The sequence below is a fragment of the Pseudophryne corroboree genome, chromosome 3 (genome assembly GCF_028390025.1).
Source record: "Pseudophryne corroboree isolate aPseCor3 chromosome 3, aPseCor3.hap2, whole genome shotgun sequence".
NCBI classification, from domain to species: domain Eukaryota; kingdom Metazoa; phylum Chordata; class Amphibia; order Anura; family Myobatrachidae; genus Pseudophryne; species Pseudophryne corroboree.
Window position 1 is genome coordinate 223,796,449 of NC_086446.1, and position 15,258 is coordinate 223,811,706.

The 15,258-nt window shown below is 48.9% G+C and overlaps 1 protein-coding gene across 8 annotated transcripts in view; it reads left to right on the forward strand.

The window, feature by feature from the left end:
- Positions 1-15,258, forward strand: part of PARG (poly(ADP-ribose) glycohydrolase) — a 330,974-nt gene that overhangs the window by 51,641 nt on the left and 264,075 nt on the right. For 3 of the 8 annotated variants that reach the window (XM_063958846.1, XM_063958848.1, XM_063958849.1), the window contains one exon: positions 253-368. The exons of the other annotated variants lie outside the window; for them this stretch is intronic. In XM_063958846.1, the coding sequence (XP_063814916.1) occupies positions 253-368 (116 nt within the window). The remainder of the gene's footprint in view (positions 1-252; positions 369-15,258) is intronic. 8 annotated transcript variants of the gene reach the window in all.

Consider the following 15,258-nt stretch of genomic DNA (forward strand, 5'->3'; position numbering starts at 1 on the left):
TTAGGTCATTGACCCCCTATGGTCAACCAGGCTACACATTTATAGTATTAATAAATGAAGTTTGCCTTGAAACTAATTTACTGTCCCCTTTATATCTGTCTTATTTAATACAATATTTCACCCAAAACAGATTTTGGTACTGTGCACTGGCCACTTTGTGGATATCTGTAGTCTCTGTATTGGTGTTACATCTAGGAGTTTGCCATGAGAACTGCTTACTAAAGTGACTTGTATGCGTTGTGTCCTCGCCAGATGATGAGGTATATTGCACCCTGTGGATTAGCGTTTTTTGCTGTCCTGGACGTTAAACGAGGATTATGGAAGAGGCAATTTGATTATCACACAGTTGAATGCTCCTTCAGTGATGTGTAAGTTACAGCTGTGCAGGTTCATTTGTTTGTCATCTGTTTGAATGGAGACTTTTGAATGTTTAGGATCCTTTAAACGTCTGGTCCGCTTACAGTGGTTTCTTGCCATCATGGCATACGCAGCTATTAAATGCATATTAGAATACAAAAAGAAAATACAAAAATGGATGTTGGTAATAAAAAGATGATGCACTGTAACAATACCATGGTTTTTTAACCTGATTTTGGACCATTTCCAGATTACTTAATTTGTTTGCGTTTACAGCAAATCCAACAGCAAGTCCTATTATTCAGTCCCATGTAATTTGCTCTGCCTAAAGGTTTGGGGCCTGACTCAGATGTACGGAAACCCAATTAATGTACATGTCCAACAATTGTTGGTCTGCACATGCTCAGAACGAAGCTGAGGCTTACTCAGGTGGCCGTGGGCTGCGATCATTGCAGCGTGATTCTTTGCTGCGTCTACGGACGCAGCACGGAACTCCAATGCATTCTGGAGGTTTTTATTTCTTACAGAGGCCTCCTGCTGTGTCAGAATACTTGAGCGCCGCTGCTGCATGCAATGATGAAGCAGCGATGCTTACTGCTTCCGGCCCCTGATGTGTGTTAATCAAATAACACTTTCTCCGGCTGGGTCCACAGGTTATCCACAGGATAACATTGGGATATACCGGAGCGACAGCAGAAATGGCACCAAATTGTCACAAGCTTTCTGGTCTCCCAGGATGCATCGGGCTCATCCATATAATCCCGCCCACCGACTCAGTCAAATCAGTTTTCTCTGACGTCCTAGTAGATGCTGGGTACTCCGTAAGGACCATGGGGAATAGACGGGCTCCGCAGGAGACTGGGCACTCTTAAAAGAAAGATTAGGTACTATATCTGGTGTGCACTGGCTCCTCCCTCTATGCCCCTCCTCCAGACCTCAGTTAGAATCTGTGCCCGGCCAGAGCTGGATGCACCTAGTGGGCTCTCCTGAGCTTACTAGAAAATAAACTTTCTCTAACGTCCTAGTGGATGCTGGGACTCCGTCAGGACCATGGGGAATAGCGGGCTCCGCAGGAGACAGGGCACATCTAAATAAAGCTTTTAGGATCACATGGTGCGTACTGGCTCCTCCCCCTATGACCCTCCTCCAAGCCTCAGGTTTTTGTGCCCGTCCGAGAAGGGTGCAATCTAGGTGGCTCTCCTAAAGAGCTGCTTAGACAAAGTTTTTTTAGGTTTAAATCTCAGTGAGTCCTGCTGGCAACAGGCTCACTGCATCGAGGGACTTAGGGGAGAGATTTCCAACTCACCTGCGTGCAGGATGGATTGGAGTCTTAGGCTACTGGACACTTAGCTCCAGAGGGAGTCGGAACACAGGTCATCCTGGGGTTCGTCCCGGAGCCGCGCCGCCGACCCCCCTTACAGATGCTGAAGATCGGAGGTCCGGAAGCAGGCGGCAGAAGACTCCTCAGTCTTCATAAAGGTAGCGCACAGCACTGCAGCTGTGCGCCATTGTTGCTACACTTCTCACTGTTCAGTCACGGAGGGTGCAGGGCGCTGCTGGGGGCGCCCTGGGCAGCAATATTAAATACCTTTAGTGGCGAAAAATACATCACATATAGCCATTAAGGCTATATGTATGTATTTAACCCAGGCCAGTTTTCTTAAAACCCGGGAGAAAAGCCCGCCGAAAAGGGGGCGGAGCTTATTCTCCTCAGCACTCAGCGCCATTTTCCTGCTCAGCTCCGCTGGTGAGGAAGGCTCCCAGGACTCTCCCCTGCACTGCACTACAGAAACAGGGTAACAAAGAGAAGGGGGGCATAAATTGGCGATATTTATATATATTAAAAGCGCTTATAACAAAAACAACACCTTTTAGGGTTGTTTATATACATTTATAGCGCTTTTGGTGTGTGCTGGCAAACTCTCCCTCTGTCTCCCCAAAGGGCTAAGAGGGTCCTGTCTTCGATTAGAGCATTCCCTGTGTGGCTGCTGTGTGTCGGTACGTGTGTGTCGACATGTATGAGGACGATGTTGGTGTGGAGGCAGAGCAATTGCCGGTAATGGTGATGTCACCCCCTAGGGAGTCGACACCGGAATGGATGGCTTTAGTTATGGAATTACGTGATAATGTTAGCACATTACAAAAGTCAGTTGACGAAATGAGACGGCCGGAAAACCAGTTAGTACCGGCTCAGGCGTCTCAGACACCGTCAGGGGCTGTAAAACGTCCCTTACCTCAGTCAGTCGACACGGGTACCGACACAGATGAATCTAGTGTCGACGGTGAAGAAACAAACGTATTTTCCAATAGGGCCACACGTTATATGATCACGGCAATGAAGGAGGCTTTGCAGATCTCTGATACTGCTGGTACCTCAAAAAGGGGTATTATGTGGGGGGTGAAAAAACTACCTGTAGCTTTTCCAGAATCAGAGGAATTGAATGACGTGTGTGATGAAGCGTGGGTTAACCCAGATAGAAAACTGCTAATTTCCAAGAAGTTATTGGCATTATACCCTTTCCCACCAGAGGTAAGGGCGCGCTGGGAAACACCCCCTAGGGTGGATAAGGCGCTCACACGTTTATCAAAGCAAGTGGCGTTGCCGTCTCCTGATACGGCCGCCCTCAAGGATCCAGCGGATAGGAGGCTGGAAACTACCCTAAAAAGTATATACACTCATACTGGTGTTATACTGCGACCGGCAATAGCCTCAGCCTGGATGTGCAGTGCTGGGGTAGTGTGGTTGGATTCCCTGACTGAAAATATTGATACCCTGGATAGGGACAGTATTTTATTGACTCTAGAGCAATTAAAGGATGCGTTTCTTTATATGCGAGATGCTCAAAGGGATATTTGTACTCTAGCATCAAGAGTAAGTGCGATGTCCATATCTGCCAGAAGAAGTTTATGGACGCGACAGTGGTCAGGTGATGCGGATTCCAAAAGGCATATGGAAGTATTGCCATATAAAGGAGAGGAATTATTTGGGGTCGGTCTTTCGGACCTGGTGGCCACGGCAACTGCCGGCAAATCCACTTTTTTACCTCAGACCCCCTCCCAACAGAAAAAGACACCGTCTTTTCAGCCGCAGTCCTTTCGCTCCTATAAAAACAAGCGAGCAAAAGGACAGTCTTATCTGCCGCGAGGCAGAGGAAAGGGTAAGAGAGGGCAGCAAGCAGCCCCTGCCCAGGACCAGAAGCCCGCCCCGGGTTCTACAAAGCCATCAGCATGACGCTGGGGCTTTACAAGCGGACTCAGGAGCGGTGGGGGGTCGACTCAAGATTTTCAGCAATCAGTGGGCTCGCTCACAGGTGGACCCGTGGATCCTGCAGATAGTATCTCAGGGTTACATGTTGGAGTTCGAAAGGTCTCCCCCTCGCCGGTTCCTAAAGTCTGCTTTACCAACGTCTCCCTCAGAAAGGACGACGGTATTGGAAGCCATTCACAAGCTGTATTCTCAGCAGGTGATAGTCAAGTTACCCCTCCTACAACAGGGAAAGGGGTATTATTCCACACTATTTGTGGTACCGAAGCCGGACGGTTCGGTAAGACCTATTCTAAACCTGAAATCCTTGAACCTGTACATACAGAAATTCAAGTTCAAGATGGAGTCACTCAGAGCAGTGATAGCGAATCTGGAAGAAGGGGACTTCATGGTGTCCCTGGACATAAAAGATGCTTATCTGCATGTCCCAATTTACCCCTCACAATCTCAGGTTCGTGATACAAGACTGTCATTATCAGTTTCAAACGCTGCCGTTTGGTTTGTCCACGGCCCCTCGGGTCTTTACCAAGGTAATGACCGAAATGATGGTTCTTCTACGAAGAAAAGGCGTATTAATTATCCCTTACTTGGACGATCTCCTGATAAGGGCAAAGTCCAGAGAACAGCTGGAAGTCGGTGTAGCACTAACCCAGGTAGTGCTTCAGCAACACGGGTGGATTCTGAATCTTCCAAAATCTCAATTGACCCCGACAACACGTCTGCTGTTCCTGGGAATGATTCTGGACACGGTTCAGAAAAAGGTGTTTCTCCCGGAGGAGAAAGCAAGGGAGTTATCCGAACTTGTCAGGAACCTCCTAAAACCAGGAACTGTGTCAGTACATCAATGCACAAGAGTCCTGGGAAAGATGGTGGCTTCTTACGAAGCAATTCCATTCGGCAGATTCCATGCACGAACATTTCAGTGGGATCTGCTGAACAAATGGTCCGGATCGCATCTGCACATGCATCAGCGGATAACACTGTCACCAAGAACAAGGTTGTCTCTCCTGTGGTGGTTGCAGAGTGCCCATCTGTTAGAGGGCCGCAGATTCGGCATACAGGACTGGGTCCTGGTGACTACGGATGCCAGCCTACGTGGCTGGGGAGCAGTCACACAGGGAAGAAACTTCCAGGGCGTGTGGTCAAACCTGGAGACGTCCCTTCACATAAATATACTGGAGCTAAGAGCGATCTACAATGCTCTAAGCCTGGCAAAACCGCTGCTTCAGGGTCAGCCGGTGTTGATCCAGTCGGACAACATCACGGCAGTCGCCCACGTAAACCGACAAGGCGGCACGAGAAGCAGAAGAGCAATGACAGAAGCTGCAAGGATTCTGCGCTGGGCGGAAAATCATGTCATAGCACTGTCAGCAGTGTTCATCCCGGGAGTGGACAACTGGGAAGCAGACTTCCTCAGCAGACACGACCTTCACCCGGGAGAGTGGGGACTTCATCCAGAAGTCTTCCACATGATTGTGAACCGTTGGGAAAAACCAAAGGTGGACATGATGGCGTCTCGCCTCAACAAAAAATTGGACAGATATTGCGCCAGGTCAAGAGACCCTCAGGCAATAGCTGTGGACGCTCTGGTAACACCGTGGGTGTACCAGTCAGTGTATGTGTTCCCTCCTCTGCCTCTCATACCAAAGGTACTGAGAATTATACGGAAAAGGGGAGTAAGAACAATACTAGTGGCTCCGGACTGGCCAAGAAGAACTTGGTATCCGGAACTTCAAGAGATGCTCACGGAGGATCCGTGGCCTCTACCTCTAAGAAGGGATCTGCTTCAGCAGGGACCTTGTATGTTCCAAGACTTACCGCGTCTGCGTTTGACGGCATGGCGGTTGAACGCCGGATTCTAAAAGAAAAGGGCATTCCAGAGGAAGTTATTCCTACCTTGATTAAGGCTAGAAAGGAAGTGACTGTACAACATTATCACCGCATTTGGCTAAAATATGTTGCGTGGTGTGAGGCCAAGAAGGCCCCAACGGAAGAATTTCAATTGGGTCGATTCTTACATTTCCTGCAAGCAGGATTGTCTATGGGCCTAAAATTGGGGTCCATTAAAGTTCAAATTTCGGCCTTATCAATCTTCTTCCAGAAGGAATTGGCGTCAGTGCCTGAAGTACAAACTTTTGTCAAAGGTGTACTACATATACAACCCCCAATTGTGCCTCCAGTGGCACCGTGGATTTGAACGTAGTTTTGAATTTTCTCAAATCTCATTGGTTTGAGCCTCTAAAATCGGTAGATTTAAAATACCTTACATGGAAGGTAACCATGCTATTGGCCCTGGCTTCAGCCAGGAGAGTTTCAGAGTTGGCGGCTTTATCGTACAAAAGCCCATATCTGATTTTCCATACGGACAGGGCAGAACTGCGGACACGTCCTCATTTTCTCCCTAAGGTGGTTTCGGCTTTTCACTTGAACCAGCCTATTGTGGTGCCTGCGGCTACTAGCGACTTGGAGGACTCCAAGTTACTGGACGTTGTCAGAGCATTAAAAATATATATTTCAAGGACAGCTGAAGTCAGAAAATCTGACTCATTGTTTATATTGTATGCACCCAACAAGATGGGTGCTCCTGCGTCTAAACAGACGATTGCACGTTGGATCTGTAGCACAATCCAACTTGCACATTCTGTGGCAGGCCTGCCACAGCCTAAATCTGTAAAGGCCCACTCCACAAGGAAAGTGGGCTCATCTTGGGCGGCTGCCCGAGGGGTCTCGGCATTACAACTCTGCCGAGCAGCTACGTGGTCAGGGGAGAACACGTTTGTAAAATTTTACAAATTTGATACTCTGGCTAAGGAGGACCTGGAGTTCTCTCATTCGGTGCTGCAGAGTCATCCGCACTCTCCCGCCCGTTTGGGAGCTTTGGTATAATCCCCATGGTCCTGACGGAGTCCCAGCATCCACTAGGACGTTAGAGAAAATAAGAATTTACTTACCGATAATTCTATTTCTCATAGTCCGTAGTGGATGCTGGGCGCCCATCCCAAGTGCGGATTGTCTGCAATGTTTGTACATAGTTATTGTTACAAAAATCGGGTTATTACTATTGTTGTGAGCCATCTTTTCAGAGGCTACTTCGTGTTTGTTATCATACTGTTAACTGGGTTCAGATCACAAGTTGTACGGTGTGATTGGTGTGGCTGGTATGAGTCTTACCCGGGATTCAAGATCCTTCCTTATTGTGTACGCTCGTCCGGGCACAGTACCTAACTGAGGCTTGGAGGAGGGTCATAGGGGGAGGAGCCAGTACGCACCATGTGATCCTAAAAGCTTTATTTAGATGTGCCCTGTCTCCTGCGGAGCCCGCTATTCCCCATGGTCCTGACGGAGTCCCAGCATCCACTACGGACTATGAGAAATAGAATTATCGGTAAGTAAATTCTTATTATTTGTTAGATTTTTTATTTTCAGTGACATCTGCTGGCAGCAGACTCACTGCTACGAGGGACTGAGGGGAGAGAAGCAAACCTACCTGCTTGCAGCTAGCTTGTGCTTCTAAGGCTACTGGACACCATTAGCTCCAGTGGGATCGAACACAGGGCCCGACCTCGATCGTCCGTTCCCGGAGCCGCGCCGCCGTCCCCCTTGCAGAGCCAGAAGACGGAAGAACCAGGAGAAAATCGGCGGCTGAAGACTCCGGTCTTCAATAAGGTAGCGCACAGCACTGCAGCTGTGCGCCATTGCTCCCACAGCACACAACACGCTCCGGTCACTGGTGGGTGCAGGGCGCTGGGGGGAGGGGGGGGCGCCCTGGGCTGCAATAAGTATACCTTTTGGCAAATGTGCACATAATACAGTTATAAACTGTATATGTGCCTAATCCCCCGCCATTAACATTATTAAAAAAGCGGGAGAAGCCCGCCGCGGAGGGGGCGGGGCTATCTCCCTCAGCACACCGGCGCCATTTTCTCATTTTCTCTTCACAGCTCCGCTGGAAGGACGCTCCCCAGGCTCTCCCCTGCAGTATACACTTCAAGAAGGGTAAAAAAGAGAGGGGGGGGGGGGGGGGGGCACATAAATTTAGGCGCAAAAGGTGATATAAGCAGCTTTTGGGGGAAAATTCACTTTGTGTTAGTGTAAATCCCTCTGTTATATAGCGCTCTGGTGTGTGCTGGCATACTCTCTCTCTGTCTCCCCAAAGGATTTTGTGGGGTCCTGTCCTCAGTCAGAGCATTCCCTGTGTGTGTGCTGTGTCGGTACGGCTATGTCGACATGTTTGATGAGGATGCTTACGTGGAGGCGGAGCAAGAGCCGATAAGTGTGATGTCGCCCCCTGCGGGGCCGACACCAGAGTGGATGGATATGTGGAAGGTATTAACCGACAGTGTCAACTCCTTGCATAAAAGGTACGATGACGTAACAGCTTTGGGACAGCCGGCATCTCAGCCCGCGCCTGCCCAGGCGTCTCAGAGGCCATCAGGGGCTCAAAAACGCCCGCTACCTCAGATGGCAGACACAGATGTCGACACGGAGTCTGACTCTATTGTAGACGAGGATGAGACAAATGTACAGTCCACAAGGGCCATCCGATGCATGATTACGGCAATGAAAAATGTGTTGCACATTTCTGACATTAACCCGGTTACCACTAAAAAGGGTATTATGTTTGGGGAGAAAAAGCAGCCAGTGACTTTTACCCCATCCGATGAGTTAAATGAATTGTGTGAAGAAGCGTGGTGTTCCCCAGATAAGAAATTAGTGATTTCTAAGAGGTTACTAATGGCGTACCCTTTCCCGCCAACGGACAGGTTACGTTGGGAAACTTCCCCTAAGGTGGACAAGGCGCTCACACGCTTATCAAAAAAGGTGGCACTGCCGTCTCAGGATACGGCCGCCTTAAAGGAGCCTGCAGATAGAAAGCAGGAGGCTATCCTGAAGTCTGTGTATACACACTCAGGTACTATACTGAGACCTGCAATTGCTGCAGCATGGATGTGTAGTGCTGCAGCTGCTTGGTCTGATACCCTGTCAGATAACATTGATTCCCTTGACAGGGATACTATTTTGCTAACCATAGAGCATATTAAAGACGTCGTCTTATATATGAGGGATGCACAGAGGGACATTTGCCGGCTGGCATCTAGAATTAATGCAATGTCCATTTCTGCCAGGAGAGTATTATGGACTCGGCAGTGGACAGGTGATGCTGATTCTAAAAGGCACATGGAGGTTTTGCCTTATAAGGGTGAGGAATTGTTTGGGGACGGTCTCTCGGACCTCGTATCCACAGCAACAGCTGGGAAGTCGACTTTTTTACCTCCGGTTCCCTCACAGCCTAAGAAAGCACCGTATTATCAAGTACAGTCCTTTCGGCCTCAGAAAGGCAAGCGGGTCAGAGGCGCGTCCTTTCTGCCCAGAGGTAGAGGGAAAAAGCTGCACCAGACAGCCAGTTCCCAGGAACAAAAATCCTCCCCTGCTTCCACTAAGTCCACCGCATGACGCTGCGGCTCCACAGGTGGAGCCAGGTGCGGTGGGGGCGCGTCTCCGGAACTTCAGCGACCAGTGGGTTCGCTCACAGGTGGATCTCTGGGTTCTACAAGTGGTATCTCAGGGATACAAGCTGGAGTTCGAGGCGTCTCCCCCTCGCCGTTACCTCAAATCAGCCTTGCCAGCTGCTCCCAAGGAAAGGGAGGTAGTACTGGCGGCAATTCACAAGCTGTACCTTCAACAGGTGATAATCAAAGTTCCCCTCCTTCAACAGGGACGGGGTTACTATTCCACAATGTTTGTGGTACCGAAACCAGACGGTTCGGTGAGACCCATTCTAAATTTGAAATCCTTGAACACTTATATAAGGAAGTTCAAGTTCAAAATGGAATCGCTCAGGGCGGTTATTGCAAGCCTGGAAGAGGGGGATTTTATGGTGTCACTGGACATCAAGGATGCTTACCTACATGTCCCCATTTACCCACCTCACCAGGAGTACCTCAGGTTTGTGGTACAGGACTGTCATTACCAATTCCAGACGTTGCCGTTTGGTCTGTCCACGGCACCGAGGGTATTTACCAAGGTAATGGCCGAAATGATGATACTCCTTCGAAAGAAGGGAGTTATAATTATCCCGTACTTAGACGATCTCCTTATAAAGGCAAGGTCCAAGGAGCAGTTGTTAGTCGGAGTAGCACTATCTCGGGAAGTGCTACAACAGCACGGCTGGATTCTGAATATCCCAAAGTCGCAGCTGATTCCTACGACGCGTCTGCTGTTATTGGGCATATTCTGGACAGACAAGTGGTCCGGATCGCATCTTCAGATGCATCTGTTCATCACCTTATCCCCGAGGGCCAGGGTGTCTCTGCTGTGGTGGCTGCAGAGTGCTCATCTTCTCGAGGGCCGCAGATTCGGCATTCAGGACTGGGTCCTGGTGACCACGGATGCAAGCCTCCGAGGTTGGGGGGCAGTCACTCAGGGAAGAAACTTCCAAGGACAGTGGTCGAGTCAGAAGACTTCCCTACACATAAATATTCTGGAACTAAGGGCCATTTACAATGCCCTGAGTCAAGCAGAACCCCTGCTTCAAAACCAACCGGTGCTGATTCAGTCAGACAACATCACGGCGGTCGCCCATGTAAACCGACAGGGCGGCACAAGAAGCAGGATGGCGATGGCAGAAGCCACAAGGATTCTTCGATGGGTGGAGAATCACGTGCTAGCACTGTCAGCGGTGTTCATTCCGGGAGTGGACAACTGGGAAGCAGACTTCCTCAGCAGGCACGACCTCCACCCGGGAGAGTGGGGACTTCATCCAGAAGTCTTCAAGCTGATTGTAAATCGTTGGGAAAGGCCACAGGTGGACATGATGGCGTCCCGCTTCAACAAAAAGCTAAAAAGATATTGCGCCAGGTCAAGGGACCCTCAGGCGATAGCTGTGGACGCTCTAGTGACACCGTGGGTGTACCAGTCGGTTTATGTGTTCCCTCCTCTTCCTCTCATACCAAAGGTACTGAGGATAATAAGAAAGAGAGGAGTAAGAACTGTACTCATCGTTCCGGATTGGCCAAGTAGAACTTGGTACCCGGAACTACAAGAAATTATCTCAGAGGACCCTTGGCCTCTGCCGCTCCGACAGGACCTGCTACAGCAGGGGCCATGTCTGTTCCAAGACTTACCGCGGCTGCGTTTGACGGCATGGCGGTTGAACGCCGGATCCTAATGGAAAAGGGCATTCCAGATGAAGTCATTCCTACGCTGATAAAAGCTAGGAAGGATGTGACAGCAAAACATTATCACCGCATATGGCGAAAATATGTTGCTTGGTGTGAGGCCAGGAAGGCCCCAACAGAGGAATTTCAGCTGGGTCGATTTCTGCACTTCCTACAGTCAGGAGTGACTATGGGCCTAAAATTGGGATCCATTAAAGTCCAGATTTCGGCCCTGTCTATTTTCTTTCAAAAAGAACTGGCTTCACTGCCTGAAGTTCAGACGTTTGTTAAGGGAGTGCTGCATATTCAGCCCCCTTTTGTGCCTCCAGTGGCACCTTGGGATCTCAACGTTGTGTTGGATTTCCTAAAATCACATTGGTTTGAGCCACTTCAGACCGTGGAGTTGAAGTATCTCACGTGGAAGGTAATCCTGCTGTTGGCCTTGGCCTCAGCTAGGCGTGTGTCAGAATTGGCGGCTTTGTCCTGTAAAAGCCCATATCTGATTTTCCATATGGACAGGGCAGAATTGAGGACTCGTCCCCAATTTCTCCCAAAGGTGGTATCAGCGTTTCATTTGAACCAACCTATTGTGGTGCCTGCGGCTACTCGGGACTTGGAGGATTCCAAGTTGCTGGACGTAGTCCGGGCCCTGAAAATCTGTTTCCAGGACGGCTAGAGTCAGAAAAACTGACTCGCTGTTTATCCTGCATGCACCCAACAAGCTGGGTGCTCCTGCTTCAAAGCAGACTATTGCTCGCTGGATCTGTAGCACGATTCAACTTGCACATTCTGCGTCTGGATTGCCGCATCCTAAATCAGTAAAAGCCCATTCCACGAGGAAGGTAGGCTCTTCTTGGGCGGCTGCCCGAGGGGTCTCGGCTTTACAACTTTGCCGAGCTGCTACTTGGTCGGGATCAAACACTTTTGCAAAATTCTACAAGTTTGATACCCTGGCTGAGGAGGACCTTGAGTTTGCTCATTCGGTGCTGCAGAGTCATCCGCACTCTCCCGCCCGTTTGGGAGCTTTGGTATAATCCCCATGGTCCTTACGGAGTACCCAGCATCCACTAGGACGTCAGAGAAAATAAGAATTTACTCACCGGTAATTCTATTTCTCGTAGTCCGTAGTGGATGCTGGGAGCCCGTCCCAAGTGCGGACTTTCTGCAATACATGTATATAGTTATTGCTTAACTATAGGGTTATTGTTATAAGCCATCTGTTGAATGAGGCTCAGTTGTTGTTCATACTGTTAACTGGGTATAGTTATCACAAGTTGTACGGTGTGATTGGTGTGGCTGGTATGAGTCTTACCCTGGATTCCAAATCCTTTCCTAGTAATGTCAGCTCTTCCGGGCACAGTTTCCCTAACTGAAGTCTGGAGGAAGGGCATAGAGGGAGGAGCCAGTGCACACCAGATATAGTACCTAATCTTTCTTTAGGGAGTGCCCAGTCTCCTGCGGAGCCCGTCTATTCCCCATGGTCCTTACGGAGTACCCAGCATCCACTACGGACTACGAGAAATAGAATTACCGGTGAGTAAATTCTTATTTTTTGTTTGGTGCGACTGGAGCCGGACCATGGTTACAGGGCTGCTGTTAAGGCAGCCCTAAGCTTTTATTATTTTATTTTTATAGTCTTACTAGGTTTTGAGTGATCTTTCTTAACAGCGTCTTAAACGCATGCTAGAAAGAGTCGCTCCAACAACTCTCCACCAGGTCGCAACAACGCTTAACTCCGGGTAATAGTACTGTCTCGACGGGCGTCTGTGTCGGATGTTCTAGCAGGTCCAGCAGACGTTACTAGGCTGTGGCCGGAGCATGGGGAGAAGGTAAGGCATCGGTTCCACTTACTAGGGGATTCCAGACACAGCCGCACTGTATTGGAGGAGACCACAAACAGTGGCTGACGCGCCGCCACTTTTAAGTGCTCCAGCGCTATGCTTTAGGGATCATAGGTGCCAGGACTAGGTTGAGGCCGCGATCCCTGGAGTTTGTCAGCAGGGGGAGTCAGACGCTCTCCTGGTCGCCCCTCCCCCAGTTCATGACCAGTTTCCGTGCGTCTCCCGTCCATGAACTGATGACCTCACTTCCGTCTCAGACGCTACCACGAGGGTCACAGCTTAGGCCGCTCCGGTTGTCTACATTAGAGTTGCCGCGGAGACCAGGTCGCATACAGGAGCGTCTGTATACACTCATCGTACACTGAGCGTCTGTGTCCGTTATTGAACGTCAGTGTCTCTTATCAGTTACCGGAGCGGCAGTGTACACTAGTAGCATCTGAATCCACTCAGTGTCTTTTGAGCGTATTGATCGATCCTGGAAGTGGGGTGAGTCTCCCTGTGTCCCACTCGACTGAGTAAGGGTTATACAGTACTAAAATTCTATCTACTGTGTAGTATGAATAGTTAATTTTGGTACACAATGCATACGAGGCATGTACAGTACTGTGGTTTTCTGCATTATTTGACTGAAAAACTTAGTGAAATAGCTGTTTAAAAACAAACAGTAAATTGTACTCCTACATACTGGACAAGTAATGTTGTGGTTGATTATATACTCATATGACAATTGCTAATATTTAACATGTGACTGACTGCTAGTGTGATTGCTGACTTTTATATGTTTGTCGGTATTGTTTCTGAACCTCAATTCGGGTGCTCGGGTTGTGGTCAGATTGATATCACTTTTATATTTCTATAAGTGATCTCAGTCACAGAGAGTGTAGTATATTGTATAAACAGATTATTTACCATGTCTATGAGCGGCAAAAGTGACGAGGATACTTTATCAGGGACTCCTACACCCTTAACATGTCTATCTTGTAAAGTAGGGGTGTTAGCCCAGTATCTAACTTATGACTGGTTATGTGCAAACTGTTGTGCGTATCAGCAAAATAAAAGACAGGTTCAGCAACCAGTAGATCCACCATGGGGTGTGTTTGCACAGACTTTGTCTACAATAGCTGACAGATTAGCACCTGTGGTGCCACACCCGGGCATAGGATACACTATTAACCCTTACATGCAGCTCCCTTCTTGTGGGTTAATTCCAGCAGCTTCAACAAGTAAGCAGGCTAGTGAGGCCAGGGTAGATATATCTATGTTACAGACTACACAAGACGATACAACAGATGAGGATACTGTGTATTCAAATTCTCCATATGACGACCAGTCGGAGGGTTTCAGCTCAGAGGATATCGCTGAGCTTATTGATGCCATGAAGGCTGTTCTGTCTCTGGAAGAATCAGCCAAAGCAATAACAAAATCTAAAGCACCTGTGTTTAAACGTCCAAAAGCAGTTAGGATTGAGTTTCCAGGGTCAGAAGATCTGACTGAGATTATGGAAGAACCTTGGGCTACACCCAATAAAAAATATAGAATTCTGAAAAAGTGGAATTCTTACTATCCTTTTCCAGCTGAGGACTGTTCTAAAAGAGAAGTTCCTCCTAAAGTAGATGCACATGTCGTGCGACTTGTGCAAAAATCTATTTTACCGTTACCCTCTACCTCATTGAATGATGTCGCAGATAGAAGAGTAGATGGTTTTTTGAAAAACATTTTTTCTCTAACGTCCTAGTGGATGCTGGGGACTCCGAAAGGACCATGGGGAATAGCGGCTCCGCAGGAGACTGGGCACAAAGTAAAAGCTTTAGGACTAGCTGGTGTGCACTGGCTCCTCCCCCTATGACCCTCCTCCAAGCCTCAGTTAAGATTTTGTGCCCGAACGAGAAGGGTGCAATCTAGGTGGCTCTCCTGAGCTGCTTAGAGTAAAAGTTTAAATAGGTTTTTTATTTTCAGTGAGACCTGCTGGCAACAGGCTCACTGCATCGAGGGACTAAGGGGAGAAGAAGCGAACTCACCTGCGTGCAGAGTGGATTGGGCTTCTTAGGCTACTGGACATTAGCTCCAGAGGGACGATCACAGGCCCAGCCATGGATGGGTCCCGGAGCCGCGCCGCCGGCCCCCTTACAGATGCTGAAGCAAGAAGAGGTCCATAAATCGGCGGCAGAAGACTTTCCTGTCTTCATAAGGTAGCGCACAGTACTGCAGCTGTGCGCCATTTCTCTCAGCACACTTCACACTTCGGTCACTGAGGGTGCAGGGCGCTGGGGGGGGGCGCCCTGGGAAGCAATGAATTTACCTTATTTGGCAAAAAATACATCACATATAGCTCCTGGGCTATATGGATGTATTTAACCCCTGCCAGTTTTCCAGAAAAAAGCGGGAGAAGAGCCCGCCGTGAAGGGGGCGGGGCCTATCTCCTCAGCACACAGCGCCATTTTTCCCACACAGCTCCGCTGGTAGGAAGGCTCCCAGAATCTCCCCTGCATCCTGCAACTACAGAAACAGGGTAAAAAAGAGAGGGGGGCACTTATTTGGCAAAATAACAGATATAAGCAGCTATAAGGGATAGACACTTATTGTAAGGTTGTCCCTATACATATATAGCGCTCTGGTGTGTGCTGGCAAACTCTCCCTC